The sequence below is a fragment of the Salvelinus fontinalis genome, chromosome 14 (assembly GCF_029448725.1).
Source record: "Salvelinus fontinalis isolate EN_2023a chromosome 14, ASM2944872v1, whole genome shotgun sequence".
NCBI classification, from domain to species: domain Eukaryota; kingdom Metazoa; phylum Chordata; class Actinopteri; order Salmoniformes; family Salmonidae; genus Salvelinus; species Salvelinus fontinalis.
The window spans coordinates 41,139,471-41,155,495 of NC_074678.1; the positions used below are offsets into that span (position 1 = coordinate 41,139,471).

The following is a 16,025-nucleotide window of genomic DNA, read 5'->3' on the forward strand; positions in this document are numbered from 1 at the left end:
TGGAGGCAAACCCTCATTCATGGCAACAATTGACTATAATTCTTGCTAAATCTGTGAAAATATTTATTCTCATTTATTCCATCGTAGTACAAATAATGGTGCAGCTGTTTGTATTCCAGCACAAAGCGCAGTAGCAGACACACAATGCGTATCAGGCCCAGCACACAAATTAAGAGTATCTGGCCAAGGCAATTTCACATTTCATACTCTCCTAGAAACTCTCATAGACCCCAAACCAAGCTACAGTCAACCAATCCCTGTATAACACAGTAAAAACGTGTAAAAAACACTATCCTTTATTGACTTCCTATACTATACAATATATACGCCAGGGTTGTTATTGACTTCCTATACTATACAATATATACGCCAGGGTTGTTATTGACTTCCTATACTATACAATATATACGCCAGGGTTGTTATTGACTTCCTATACTATACAATATATACGCCAGGGTTGTTATTGACTTCCTATACTATACAATATATACGCCAGGGTTGTTATTGACTTCCTATACTATACAATATATACGCCAGGGTTGGGGTATATTCCATTTAAATTCCAGACAATCCAGCAAGTGCACTGAAATTCCAATTCCAATGATCTTCAATGCTTTTCAATGAGAAAACATTTCAAATGGAATTGGAATTTGGTTTAATTTCTGAAATGACTGGAATTTAAATGGAATTGACCCCAACCCTGATCTACACCATTGCTTATTCAGATTAAGCACACCGCTTTGCTCCTTCTAGTTAATATACTACACCATACTGTATCTACACTATGAATTATTCAGATGAACTGTGTGGCTTGCTTTTCAGTAGTGCATCTCTTCAGGGTATTACTGTATTAGACAGTAGGGATGTAAAGATTCACAGATATGCATTGGTCCCTGGTACATTGGTCTGCGGATCCCAAACCGATCCAAATGTAGCATGCATCAGTCACAAAATAGAATCACCGGTAACATTTGTTGTTGTTGTTCATATTAAATTCTTTCTAACTTCCAAAAATACCTCCCATCTTTTGTGACAACTGATGCGTCCTCCCCTTCAGTGTTGAACTGCATGTAACTGTGTTGACAGTCATTGATCTGCAAGTTATTTAGCATGCCTGAACAACCCAATCCAATATCAGTAGGCTATTCAAACTGCGCACTGTGCCCAGTTTCACACGCTTACCAACACGAGGTAGGCGGCCTGTTCCTGACCTTGCACATCTGCACTGCACCTTTAGCAATCAAATGCTAAAATGGCTTTATGTGATATTAGGCTTTATTAGTTGAGTGACATCCTATGTAATATGCTAGGTTATTGTTATCTATGCGCTGTTAACATTTGTGTTTTTCCTGAATAAAAGTAAGCTATCAGAGACATCTCTTATCTGGCTATACCTGCTAAAAGGGGTTTACAATAGATATTATTTTGGTTGTTCAGGTTCAGCATCAGCAATAGTTTTGGTAGTTTTGCTTTAAAAACTTCAGCGTATATGTTCATTTTTCTATATACAGGGTAAAGTTGCTAATTTCATAATGAGGACAGCAATCACTTTTGCGAGGAGCACTGCATTGGCCAAAGTGAGAGGAGAAGAGAACATTGGCTACTTTGTAAACGATAAACACTAAATCTGCAAAAATGTTAATTAGTGGGTGATGGTGATTTCAAAACAAAAGTGAGGGGACAAAAAACAGGTTACATGGCCCCACCTAATCTGATAGTGGGGTGGTAGATGCCTAGTCTCCCTTATGGTTCAGCTCAGGTGCCTACATACACCATAGACATACATATTTTACACACATACACCACACACACAGATCCAGCTCAGAGAGGCCCAGCTCATAAGCTCCATCAGAAGCAGATTTTAATATAGAATGGAAAATGTACGTGTTTATGCAACAAATGTTAGTGCATAGAACCGAATCCGAATCGCACCAAATAGTTACTAACGAAAACGTGACGTTCCTGTATCGTATCGGTGCACATGTATTTAGATACGTATCAAATCATCTTGAAAGGTAAAGATGCACATCCCTATTAGACAGCTACAGTACCTTCAGAAAGTATTCATACCCCTTGACTTATTCTATATTTTGTTGTGTTACAGCCTGGATTCAACACTCAAAACCCATCTACACACAATACCCCATGATGACAAAGTGAAAACATGTTTGCTCTTGGAAACTTTCAACACTAGAAATTGTTTTATACCCTTCCGCACAAATATGCCTCATTACAATTCTTTCTCGGAGATCTACGGACAGTTCCTTGGACTTCATGGTATAGTTTCTGCTTTGGCATGCACATCTCAAGGATGATCAAAGGAAATTATATGCACCTGAGCTCAATTTTGGAGTGGCATAGCAAAGGGGTGTGAATACTTATGTAAATTAGATATTTCTGTATTTAATTTTCAATAAATTTGCAAAGATTTATAAAAACATGTCTTCACTTGGTCATTATGGTGTGTAGATGGGTGAGAAAAAAAGAAGATTTAATCCATTTTGAATTCAGACTGTAACACAACAAAATGTTGAATAAGTGAAGGGGCATGAATACTGTCTGAAGGCACTGTACGGTATAGAGTACCTCAAACCCAGCTTCTACGTCTAGCTCAACACAGAACAGCAGAGCGTGCTCTTTGAGGTGCAAAGCACCACAGCAGGGGCTCTGGTTGTACTACATAATACAACAAATTACTGTGGGTAGAAACATACACAAATATGTCGACAAATGAAATATTAGAAAAATACTAAATTATTCAGAGGTCTGCATGTTGCCTTCGCCTATGTACTATATGAGTGCGGATTCATTTACATAAGAGATGTAGACTGTGTTATTATCTAATTAATTATTGGAATAATAGCTACTTAACCACTTTGCCTTCACATACTGATGAGATAATGAGTGATTAAATTAATTAATCAAGTCTGATGATCTATTCTAATGGCTAATATATTAAATAAAAAGAGCATATTATATACAGAAAGCGTTATGATAATTTCATGCTAGGCCCCGTATTATGAATGTCATATTTCACTGCTGTCGTTTGCTGTGAGTTTTGGCTTACAATAAGTCAACACAAAACAAACATCATCGTACTGTGATAAATTGCCTACAAACGACTAAATCGAGGCAAGTCAATTATGTGCTCCATTGTGGGTTTTCAGTGACAGCGGTGCTGTATATCAGCTGTTTATCCGTCTCTTTCTGGGGTAAACAAGCGGAGTCGAACCCTCAGGTCACAAAGCATAATGGGAGAAGAGTTGAAACCTTCTCCGGGACACATTGTATTAATGCAGTCTCAGCACTACTGTTGTAAGATATGGCATCTAATTAACACACACAGACTCACACACACGGACACGGACTCACACACACACAGACTCACACAAGGCCTCACATACACACACACTAGCACACACGCTAGTGTACCACATAAGGATGTGTGAAATATACTCCTCAGCCTGAAGAGTCCCCACTTGTGTTAGCTATTTACATGGCGTGACTGGTAACACGCTTTGGGAGGGTGGTCATGTGTGCTAGCAAAGCAGAGGTCCTGGGTTCAATCCTCTTTTTGAGACGAATCAGGAGGAAGCTGTACTCGCTAAGCAAGCAGCGTGACATCCGTAATACTACCACATATGCTAACACACACATGCTAGCACACACGCACTAACACACATGCAGTAAGATATGGCGTCTAGTAAAGATGACAGGGAAAAGTTATTATGTGGCGTGTGAATCATGTCACACTCATCTATCTGGAATGTGATGTTTTACCAAAATTATTTATTCCCACAATGCTTTGCTAAAACTATGTGGGAAAACAGGGATTGAGGTTCAAGTGTCAAGATTCACATGCAATGTCTTTCCTGACACTTTACTCGAGACGTGCTTCTTCACAATCCACCCTAGCTTCCCGCCAGTCAGAATAATAAAAATGGCAGCATCGATAATGAAGATTTCAGAGATGCAAGTAACAGCCCGCTCAATAACGTAGTTAATATCAAGCGAGCGATGCCACTTTAAGGGGATGTATCAATTGAAACAGCTTCCTAAAAAAATTCAAAAGCCCCTTCCTGATGCCTCCTCTTCTCCTCTCTTCTTTTTGTCCTTCACGGTTTCCCTCTGCTCATCAACGCCATTGATAATGACCGCCTACATTCACCCAGGGTCGTCCGAAATGGGGGAGACGTAGATGGCAAAGAGTGCGGCACTGAGCACCTAGCCAGCCCTGCATTACTTGGAAAGAGGCTGTGAATAATGTATGCAGACTAAAGCTATATTTTCATTCAGCATAAAACATTAACACAATGGAGTTGGCTTTTTGGTTTCAAGGAGTCCTGGCCATAGAAGGGGCCCTACCTTTATTGAACCAACTTAAACACCTCTGTGCACGACAAGCTCGTTCTCTCTATTCTTAGCCCTGGTGACTGTGTTGTGTAAGTGGTGGCCTGTATGATAAAACATTGCTTGGTTGCCGGTCTGTCCCTCCTTTGCACAGCAGAGGAATCACAGCTATTGATTGTGGTTTGAAGTCGCAGGGCTCTCAAGTGGGGAATATCCCAATATGGTGACCTTTACGACCCACACACCTAGCTCAGCTCTATGGGGAATTAACTGGGGTTTTGGTCACTGAGCCAACAGACAGAAGTAGACATGAACACACACACACACGTACACCTACACACGTACGTAGACATGTACACAGAGAGACAGATGCACGCGCGCACACACACACACACACGCGCGCGCGCACACACACACACACACGCGCGCGCGCACGCACACACGCACACGCACACACACGGCGACCTGATTCCAGATAGACCTTATTTTTATCTATTCACATCAGCTATTGCTTTGGCCTGATTCGCTCTCTGCTCTAATTTTCCTCTTTACACTGCATTTCTCACCTCTGCTCGAAACAGGCTTAGTGAAGGATGGCTCTGAACAAGTGCTAACATACACTTAAAGTGCATATAAATTCAATGTAATTTCTCCCTGGGAAAAACAAAGAAGGAAATGGTAGTAATGTTTTGATATTCTGGAAATTCTAACATCTGTAACACAGAGACGGTGTCTAGGAGCAACAATCTGAAATGCAGAATGTAATTTTTTATTTTTCATAATGATCAATAATTTTCCTATTCTACTTCCATTGTCCTCCACAGAGTAGCTGAATGTTTCTCCCGTAAATTTTGTCCTGTGACAGTGTCTAACAGTATGAAACAAACCTCACCATAGCTGGCATCCATAGAAACCATATTTTCAATGTACTACCATCGTAAACAGCGCATTTTCAATTTCACACAAGCCATTGATTTGGAAGAAAATACTGAGGCCGGGCAATATGCCTCTGAAATAGGAACGAAAAAAGAAAATTACTTTTAGAGAGAAAATGTAATGAACTACATTATAAAGAGACAGGGTGTACTCAGACAACCCACACAGCCTCTCTGATGGATGGATTGCAGGTGGGTCTTACCATTAGAGGAGGAGGCTGAAGGGTTGGTTAAGGATGTGCTTGAATCCTTCCTCCCTGGCTCGGTGTACAGGATCACAGGGCCAAATGGGACCACCTCTTTCTCCTGCTCAGTCAGACCCTCCTCTGAGCTGGTGAGCCCACCGGTGGATGTCTTGAGCGAGGAGCCTCCGCTCCGATGCTCCATGATGCCGTTGTCAGTGCTTCCTTTGCTGCCAAGCTTGGACTTCCCTTCGGTGGGGTTGACCTTAGCCGACCCTGGGGGTGCCTGGTCTGCCACAGTTAATGTCCCCTCAGGCAGTGAGGCAGGTGTGGCTGGGGGAGGGGCCTCCGTGTCAGTCTCCACAGAGCCTGTCCAATACTTGAAGGGCTTCATCAGGTTGTTGACGAAGCTGTGGAGAACGCTATTGGCAGTCTGGGCCTGGAGCGTTGGAGAGGTCTGGGAGGAAATAGGGGAGTCCGACGACCCGAAACGCCCCTCCTCGTCTCCCTCACCCTCCACCTCCTCCTGGGCAGAACCTCCGTGGGTCTCCAGACTCTCCAGGGCAGACAGACTTAGGGTACTGGTCTTGGTCTTAGGGCTGGAGGAGGCGTCCTGAGGGGCTCCAGTCTTGGATCGGTCCTGGGTCTCCTGGGTACCCTCCCCTGGCTGGAGATGGATTACCACGTGCTCCTCTGAGATCTCAGAGGACTCGTTGCCTCTAGCGATGGAGCTGATTCCCTCCTTGTCCAGGTCCACGATGCCAGTCCAGGTGGAGGGTTGGGGGAAGGGGTCAGAGCGCTGGGGCTCAGTGTCTGATGAGTTGTTCTCTGGCTCTCTGTATTGGAGGAACCCTGGCTGGGCTGCCTGGACTCCTGCTTCACGTTCTGGAATTATATAAAAATAATATATTAGCATTCTTATTTGCTTTCCTGGCAGTAAGGCATGGGCTATAAATAATAATCTTTGCAATAAGCTGTGAATCGTCCATATTCTTATATGTTGATGACCTCTGTTTTTCTTTCAATAATAAAGTACAAATGATACATGTAGACATGTTCTTCCTCTCTCCTTGGGTTACAAAGTCTAAGATAAGACTTTATTATGTCTGTATCAATTTAGTCCCTGTCAATCATCCTCCATGACCCGCCGAGGAGGTAATGCTGATCACACGCTGCACAAACACAATCAAATCCAAGCACATAGCACACAGGGGTGTACAGTCGTTCCAAAGTGAACTTGAAACTAAGTTAGACAAATCACCAGTGGTCCAGTAACATTATAAACACTCTAGAATGACACTGCAAGGACATTGAGGCTACAGCCAGTGTGCAGAACTCTGCTGGGTCTCTAAGTCTGTATTGAAAGCTTGCAGACGCTGATACCAGACACTGGCTGGTTGCTACAGTAGAAGATTTCAGATCCCAGAAGGGACCAAAATGTCACTGAATCCCCTCTGTATTAATTCATGCATGAGACAAACAACACGCACTAATTAACGGGAATTAAACAGGACGGTTGCCATGGTGATGGCGACCCTGCCATTACCTCGGTAGCAGTAGGCGTCGAAGCGGGTGGTGGTTACTGGGAAACCAGTGCGGTTGGGGTTGTGGTAGACAGTGCGCACCCCCGGATCATCCCCGCCACAGTTGCGCCGGGGAAGATTTATGGGGTAGCGCACGCTGCCGTCAGCCAGCCAGCCTGGGTCACACTGGTCCAGGCCGGCCTGCCAAGCTAGGTAGAGCTGCCCTGCCGTGGCCAGCTGGGCACTTAGAGCGTGGCAGTGGGTAGAGGCTGTGGCCAGGCTCAGCTTCTCTGGTACAGACAAGTGGAACACCTCACCTGGGAGAGGAGGGTGGAGACGGAGAGACGGAGGTAAAATGAGGTAGTGTAGGGGGAAGAGAGAGGTTTGGGAGGTACAGGAGCAACGGGGGAGGATGGGAGTATCATATGAAGAAGAAGGGGCGATATAATTACAATAAATTATGAGATGAATAGAGTGGTGTGGAATGTAATATGAGAAGTGATGATAGACAAGATTGAACAGGTCAATAAACCAATGACTCACACAGAGTAAGAACCATAGAATACTCAGAACCACTGGACACCCATCCTGTCCAGCTAGATAGCCCAGTCATATGCAAGGTGTCAACAATGACACTCTCTGAAAATGACCTACTTCCTGCTACAGTATCATAGTAGCACTATTAACTGAACGGTTTGGCTCTTCACAGTAACAAATTACCCAGGTTCCCAAGTGCTATTTTAAAGGCACCTGCTGTGAATAGGACTCAATCCTTCTGTAGAAGTTTCCTCTGATCCTGGCCACGGAAGTATAACTCACCACCCAGCTACAGCTTAAAATGAGTCAGGCGGTTCCAGCATCGTAGCTCCTGGGGGCGTCTGGGGATTTGCAGGGCCTTGCATGACTAAAATCTAATTGACGCCTCCCTCCTACCTTGCAGTTGCTTGGAAAAGCAGTAGACATCAAACAGCTCATCAGGGGCCAGATTGCCGTAGTTGCGCACTCCAGGTGAGTCCTGCATGTCGCCATAGCAACCAGGCCTGGGAGACTGGATAGGGTACCTGAGGAGAGAGGGAGGGGTAGAGGAAGGAGGGGAGCCAAAGAAAATCAGGAATTTCTCCAGAAATCTCTCGGCTGGGGGGCGAAAAGCAATCTATATCCGGGCTCCGACTGTGCAATTACTCTGAAGTACATTGATTCAAACAGCATTGAGGGTACAGGCTAAATGCTGATTAAGAGATTATGTATACAGGCATACAGGGGCTTATGGAGGACAACAGGAAGGAAAGAAGGAAGGAAGGAAGGAAGGCTTATTACACACTCAGTAGCTACAATCATGCATGTGCTTGGTTTGCAACCATTTTCGTCAGACAATGTTATGGCTAAATCTCCTATCTCAGCCTTCCATCCTGGTAGCTGATGTCTCTATTTTTACATTATTAATTGCACGTTTGCCTCCTCATTGATGTGTAGCCAAGTAGCTCTGGAGATGAAGCAATTATATGTGTCCCAGGTGGGGAGGAGAGGAGAGGATGCAGTTCTCAGGGAAGGCTGTCGAGGAGAAATATGCAAGCTGCTTCTCCAGTGCAATTATTGGGAAGACGTTTGAGATAGAGATGTGTCAAAATATCCACACAGAACTTAACTGTCCTACACACGCGCGCATGCGCGCACACACACACTGACTATCCGTCATCAACAGACATAATGGGAGGCGGCAAGCTGAAACACAAACATCAACATGAAAGGTAGTTGAGGGATAGTTGTGGCTAAAATGGCGGAGCGTAATGAGGAATGACAGAGCTAGCCTCTGAAATGTAAACAAGCAATTACATCCTTTGATATAAGAGATTCAGAAGTTCATGAGGGGACCACTGAGGTCAAAAAACTTTGCATACCTTACTTTCTGAAAGTAATTTCATTCCTTGGTTCCTTATTTGGGCCACAGAGAAATTTTATGAAAGCGAGTTGCCTATCAAAGCCTTGTAATTTTTCGTTAGTCTGAAGTAAACATATACTTTGCCACTCTTCATAAAGATGTATTACCTCTGACACTTACTCGTCAGAGACATTGCTTTACATTGTTGCAGCAGATAAGTATCATAAGTAAACAATTTATACATTACATTTACATTTAAGTCATTTAGCAGACGCTCTTATCCAGAGCGACTTACAAATTGGTGCATTCACCTTATGACATCCAGTGGAACAGCCACTTTACAATAGTGCATCAGATCTTTTAAGGGAGGGGGGGGGGGGGGGGCAGAAGGATTGCTTTATCCTAGGTATTCCTTGAAGAGGTGGGGTTTCAGGTGTCTCCGGAAGGTGGTGATTGACTCCGCTGTCCTGGCGTCGTGAGGGAGTTTGTTCCACCATTGGGGGGCCAGAGCAGCGAACAGTTTTGACTGGGCTGAGCGGGAACTGTACTTCCTCAGTGGTAGGGAGGCGAGCAGGCCAGAGGTGGATGAACGCAGTGCCCTTGTTTGGGTGTAGGGCCTGATCAGAGCCTGAAGGTACTGAGGTGCCGTTCCCCTCACAGCTCCGTATGCAAGCACCATGGTCTTGTAGCGGATGCGAGCTTCAACTTTATACAACCCTAGCAGATTTTCTCCCAACATCGGACACTCTCTAGCAGTTAAAGGATTCAATCATCTCGAGCTCAACATTTAAATGGACTGGAAAATAACGTTAAGTTTTGCGACTAAAGACACCCTTGTAGCTAGCTGACCACCGATTAAATTCGACTGCGCGACAGACCACACATAATTTAATATCCACATTTTTACCTCTGAAATATAGCTAACGGATTTCATGCAAGTATTTGTTTTTTTAACCGGAAGGCTAGCCAACTAATGTTAGTCAATTATCTAGCCTAGTGGTTAGAGTGTTGGACCAGTAACTGAAAGGTTGCTGGATTGAATCCCCGAGATGACAAGGTAAAAATCTGTCATTCTGCCCCTGAACAAGGCAGTTAACCCACTGTTCCCCGGGTGCCAAAGATGTGAATGTTGATTATGGCAGCCCCCTGCACCTCTCTGATTCAGAGGGGTTGGGTTAAATGAGGAAGACACATTTCAGTTGAATGCATTCAGTTGTACAACTGACTAGGTATCCCCCTTTCCCCTAGTAAGCACTTCGGATACGAGGTTGGGGGTCTCTTTTTTTTGCAAAAAAATATACGGATATATCTTGTAATTGAACAAAATAGTAAGGTGGCCAATAAATGGGAACCGTATGCCAATAATACGTGACATATTTTTTAGCTAAACCCCTGATAGTAGTAATATTTCCAGCTAATATTTTTAAGACACCAATAATCACAAAACATTGATGGCTTGATCACAAGATAACACGGTTGAAAGTAATATATTTCTTAAAAGCTGTTGAATGTGCCAATAATACGTGGTGCTACGCTAAATGCTGTTGAGGCATTTCTTTTGATGTTTAAACTCATATAACGACCCTGGGTTTATAAGCGCGGATATCGACTCTGCCGCTTGAGCATGCTTTTGGGGCACGGTTGATAGTGCGCTGGACTTCGGGCCAGAAGGTTGATGGTTCGAGACCTGCTCCCTGTCTGTTTCATTACACTAGGTAGCTAGCTACACACACTCGACCAGTGACCGCATCTCTCAATCCATGTTTGGATACGGGGCGCACACAATCTCTGTTCCGAACTATGACAAATCATTTATATAATTTTCTGGGCGGGACATTATACCACCACCCAAAAGAGCACTTTGGAGACTGTAAGGACAAAAAGGGCATGTGCTCTGCATTTAGAGCCCTATCTGTGCACGTGCCTGCCTTTAAGGATAGTGGCCATGCTGTGGTGTGTTTTGCTGTGTCAAGCTTCATGCCCGGTCGTTTTGCCCTTACCTCACGCTCTGGTCAGAGAGCCAGCCGGCATCACAGTTGTCATACCCGTCGGCAAAGGTGGCCTGGAGCTGAGCAGGCGTGGCGATGACAGCCGAGTTCTCCAGACACACCCGCTGGGCGTCGGGGAAGGACAGGGCGTAGCGGTCGTGGGGGGCACGGTAGTGGAACAACACACCTGAGGAGAGGTTGCAGAGGTGAAAACACGTAAGGCAACACCAGGGTAATATGGAGACATGGACGCACGCTTGTACGTGCACAGACACACGGCTCAAACTCTACATTACCATGTACTTCAAAATATCTGTATCTGCGCAGGAAGTTGAAAAACAGCTCAAAGTTCATTTGCATCAGACTGGCTTATCTTTAGGGGAGAGATCTTGTCCTTAGATACAGTGGATGACAAACAGCAACCATGTTTGCTTTACTGCTTTAGCTTACATTCCACAGCAATGCCATATCTTGTTCTCATATCCAAAAAAGAAACAGTGATTTGAGAGAGATAGTAAAAGAGAGATAGATAGAGAATGAGAAAAGAGAAAGAGGAGACAAAGGAATGAGAGATGAGTCCCATGCGCTCATTCCCTGACCTGTGAATGGCCAGGATTCCTCTCCACTGTGCCCAGAAATGGGAAGGGAATTGCTTTTGAAGTGTCCATCTTATATTTCCCCACCAAGCTAGCATCACTAACCTCCGCCGCATGTGGGGCCACCTCGGCCTGAAATTCACACATCAAACCCCAGCGGAGCCCACAACATGAAAGCATATGGACAGGGAGGCTGGGATACAGCTCCAAACATGGGTTCCTTTATCTTCTGATGCTTTGTGTAGCATAATGACAGAAACTCCTCGGGGCGCGGTGCCAATTTGAGCAATCATGCTGCAGGCTAGCCTCAGAAATGAGCCGGGATCCCTGTGGTATGACAGACACACCCACACTTATACGCGTTAAAGCACACACTCTCACACATACACACACACACACACACCCACCCAGCTACAGCTCTCCATCCTGTTTCCATATAATGCTGTACTGTACACTCCCTGGCTTTTCATTTCTCTTCTCCCAGGGTCTCTGTTTAGGTCTCCTTCCCTCCGAGGCTAGGAGTCAGGCCAAACACAGAGATGCTAGTTGCTTCCGTTCTGGCGTTTGGGAGACAAATAGGTTTCTGATGAGCACCATGGGGGGGACCCCGTCCCATTTAACAGAAGGGTCACATTTCCCACAACTACCACACACTCTCTATTTCCACCAAGCCTTAAGACATGCAAATCAAATCAAATGTTGTTGGTCACGTACCAGTGGTGCCTATCAGAAGCTTCTAAAGCCATGACATAATTGTCTAGAATTTTCCAAGCTGTTTAAAGGCACAGTCAACTTAGTGTATGTAATTTTCTGACCCACTGTAATTGTGATACAGTGAATTATAAATTAAATAATCTGTCTGTAAACAATTATTGGCAAAATTACTTGTGTCATGCACAAAGTAGATGTCCTAACCGACTTGCCAAAACCATAGTTTGTTAACAATAAATTTGTGGAGTGGTTGAAAAACAAGTTATAATGACTAGAACCTAAGTGTATGTAACCTTCTGACTTCAACTGTATATACTGTACACGGAGTATACAAAACATTGAGAACATAGACTGACAAGGTGAATCCAGGTGAAAGATATGATCCCTTATTGATGTCACTTCAATCAGTGTAGATGAAGGGGAGGAGACAGGTTAAAGAAGGATTTTTAAGATGAGACAATTGAGACATGGATTGTGTATGTGTGCCATTCAGAGGGTGACTATTTAACAGTATGATGGCCTGGAGATAGAAGCTGTTTTCCATCTTTGATGCACCTGTACTGTCTTCTCCTTCCAGATGGTAGCTGGGTGAACAGGCCGTGGCTCGGGTCGCTGAGGGCCTTGATCATCTTCTTGGCCAGGAGGGCAGGCAATGTGCCCCCGGGGATGCGTTGGGCTGACCGCGCCACCCTCTGGAGAGCCCTGCGGTTGCGGACGGGGCAATTGCCCTACCAGGCGTTGATACAGACTGACAGGATGCTCTCAATAGTGCGTCTGTAGAAGTTTGCGAGGTTCTTAGGGGCCAAGCCAACATTTTTTATCCTCCTGAGGTTGAAGAGGCGTTGTGCCTTCTTCACCACCCTGTCTGTGTGGATGGACCATTTCAGGTTGTCAGTGATGTGCACGCCGAGGAACTTGAAGCTTCCCCCCCCCCTTCACTGCGGCCCTGTCGATGTGGATGGGGCGTGCTCTCTCTGCTGTTTCCTGAAGTCCACCATCAGCTCCATCCATTTTGTTGACATTAGGTAAGAGGTTATTTTCCTGGCACCACGCCACTAGGGCTCTCACCTCCTCCCTGTACTTTCTTGGGTACAGGAACAGATGTGGACATCTTAAAGCAAGTGGGGACAATAGACTGGGATAGGAAGAGATTGAATAAGTCCGTAAACACTCCAGCCAGCTGGTTTGCACATGCTCTGAGCACACCACTCTGCTCCAGTCTCTGGAGAGAACAGGAGAGATACTGAGAAAGCTGTAGATAATTGAGTGATGCCCTTGTTGCAACACAGTATACAACACTAATACAGTCCTGCCTGTGCAGAAAATCTAAAAGGGGGATACCTAGTCAGTTGTACAACTGAATGCACTCAACTGAAATGTGTCTTCTGCATTTAACTCAACCCCTCTGAATCAGAGAGGTGCGGGGGGCTGCCTTAATCAACATCCACGTCATCAGCGCCCGGGGAACAGTGGGTTAACTGCCTTGCTCAGGGGCAGAATGACAGATTTTTACCTTGTCAGCTCGGGCATTCAATCCAGCAACCTTTCGGTTACTTGCCCAACGCTCCTACCCACCAGGCTAATAGACCTACAATGCAGAGATTATCACCTGTGTGTAGATATGTCTATTTGTGGATCACCACTTAAACCGACCTGACATACTGTATCTCATGACTGTGGCTGACAGCGAGGATCGATGTCTGGGCTCTAATTGGAGAGACAGACAATTGACCATGCAATATGGGCTGAATGGACAGAGAGAGAACCTAACCAGGGCTTAGAACACACACAAACAAGCCAATCCCGGCTGTCCAGAATTAATATGATATTGATATGGCCTGGCAGTATCAATACCGTGCTAATTAATAGACTGAGTGTACAAAACATTGTCACGGATCCCTCCGGAACTTTCATTACGCACACCTGGCCCCTATTCCCATTGATTAGTAATTGTATAAGTGTGCACTTTGTTCACCATTGTCCTGTCGATTATTGTTCCCTTGTCCGTTGGTGGTGTGAGTACCTATGCATTGGTGCAGCTGTTACGCTGCGTGCTATATATATTGTGTATTATGGGTATCGTCCCGTAGCGTTCAACGAGGTTTACCCTCGCTCTTTTGTTTGGGTACAGCCCAGTGTTTGTGTATATGTGTTTTTATTTAAAAACACTATTGTGTATTCCCGCGCCTGTCTCAAAAATCCTTTATACCAGCGTGACACTAACATTGACTTGCACCCTTTCCCCCCTCCCCCCCTTTGCCCTCAGAACAGCCTCAATTCGTCGGGCATGGACTCTACAATGTGCCGAAAGCGTTCCACAGGGATGTTGACTCCAACGCTTCCCACAGTGGTGTCAAGTTGGCTTGATGTCCTTTTGGCGATGGCCCATTCTTGATACACACGGGAAACTTTTGAGCGTGAAAAATCCAGCAGCATAGCAGTTCTTGACACAAACCGGTGTGCCTGGCACAGACTATCATACCCCGTTCACTTAAATATTTTGTCTTGTCCATTCACCTTCTGTATGGCACAGATACACACGGCTCAGTTGCCTCAAGGTTTAAAAATCCTTCTTTAACCTGTCTCCTCCCCTTCATCTACAGTGATTGAAGTGGATTTAACAAGTGTCATCAATAAGGGATCACAGCTTTCACCTGGATTCACGTGGTCAGTCTATGTCATGGAAAGAGAAGGTGTCCTTAATGTTTTGTATACTCTGTGTATATTAAACACTTGCAGGAGTTAGTATTGGGGGCTCTGCAATGTAGCGTGACTTGTAATTAACGCTAAGCCCGGGAGAATGTTTGGTGCGCCCTTAGACGGACCAACCGGTAATGGGTTTCTCTTTCTGAAGGAGGAAGGGGGTTTAATGGCGTGCTAATCGATTGGCTGGGAGTGGGGACAGGGTTTCCTGAGCACTGAGCCAGGGGTCTCTACAGGAGCAATGAAGTGCTCTCATGAAGAGAATAGAGAGAGAGAGGAGCAGTCGATGGAGAAAAAACACACTGCTTGATGTCATAATCATTGAGAGAGAGAAAGAGCCACTGTCACACACACACACACACACACACACACACACACACACACACACACACACACACACACACACACACACACACACACACACACACACACACACACACACACACACACACACACACACACACACACACACAGTGGTTATATCGTGTAATAATAGCGTAGCGCTATATCTGTGCTGTTCGCACTGGGAGCCCATGGAGCTAGTGTACAGTATGTGGGTGAGTGAATGAGGCTACTGGGCGTAATGTGGAGCTGAAGATCAGCTGACTGCTGGCAGCATTGTGGAGATCTAGGTGAGTACAGAGCAGCACTGTAAAGCCAATGCAGAGAGCAGAGTGCCACTTCCCTTAAGTTATTACTTTAATAGGCATTTATTAAAAACAGCAAGTGACCTGGACAAATCTGAGAAATGTTCATTTGGTAATTACTATGATACTATTAGCTGATATGGCATATAATATCCCCAGGACCTCACAGTGAAGAAGTGGGTGGGTTCAACATAAACTACAGCCCAGAGACCTCAACGTAACATCAGATAACAACACACTTTATTTTCTCATTAGATCTATTTGCTTTCATAGCATGAAACGGACCTAAGCGACGGGGTCAACGATCTATTACTCGGTCCAGTTGGCACAGGTTGTCACGTTCCCCAGACCAGACACTCCCACACATTAAACATTATATAATTATATAATAATTCCATTAGCAATGCCAGTTAGAGCTACAGTCAGGGTCGTGCTCATTAGGGACAAAACACTTTAAAGCTTTTTGCAATGGACAATGAAAATGGGCATTTCTTATTGGCCGAGTCCAGAT

General features: G+C 44.9%; 1 protein-coding gene across 1 annotated transcript in view; it reads right to left on the reverse strand.

Moving 5' to 3' along the window:
- LOC129810859 (neurocan core protein-like) overlaps positions 1-16,025 on the reverse strand; it is a 198,816-nt gene that overhangs the window by 117,192 nt on the left and 65,599 nt on the right. Inside the window, exons 5-8 of the mRNA XM_055861816.1 lie at positions 10,870-11,044; positions 7,924-8,051; positions 7,014-7,307; positions 5,489-6,352 (exon numbers count right to left, since the gene is read on the reverse strand). Of these exons, the coding sequence (XP_055717791.1) occupies positions 5,489-6,352; positions 7,014-7,307; positions 7,924-8,051; positions 10,870-11,044 (1,461 nt within the window). The remainder of the gene's footprint in view (positions 1-5,488; positions 6,353-7,013; positions 7,308-7,923; positions 8,052-10,869; positions 11,045-16,025) is intronic.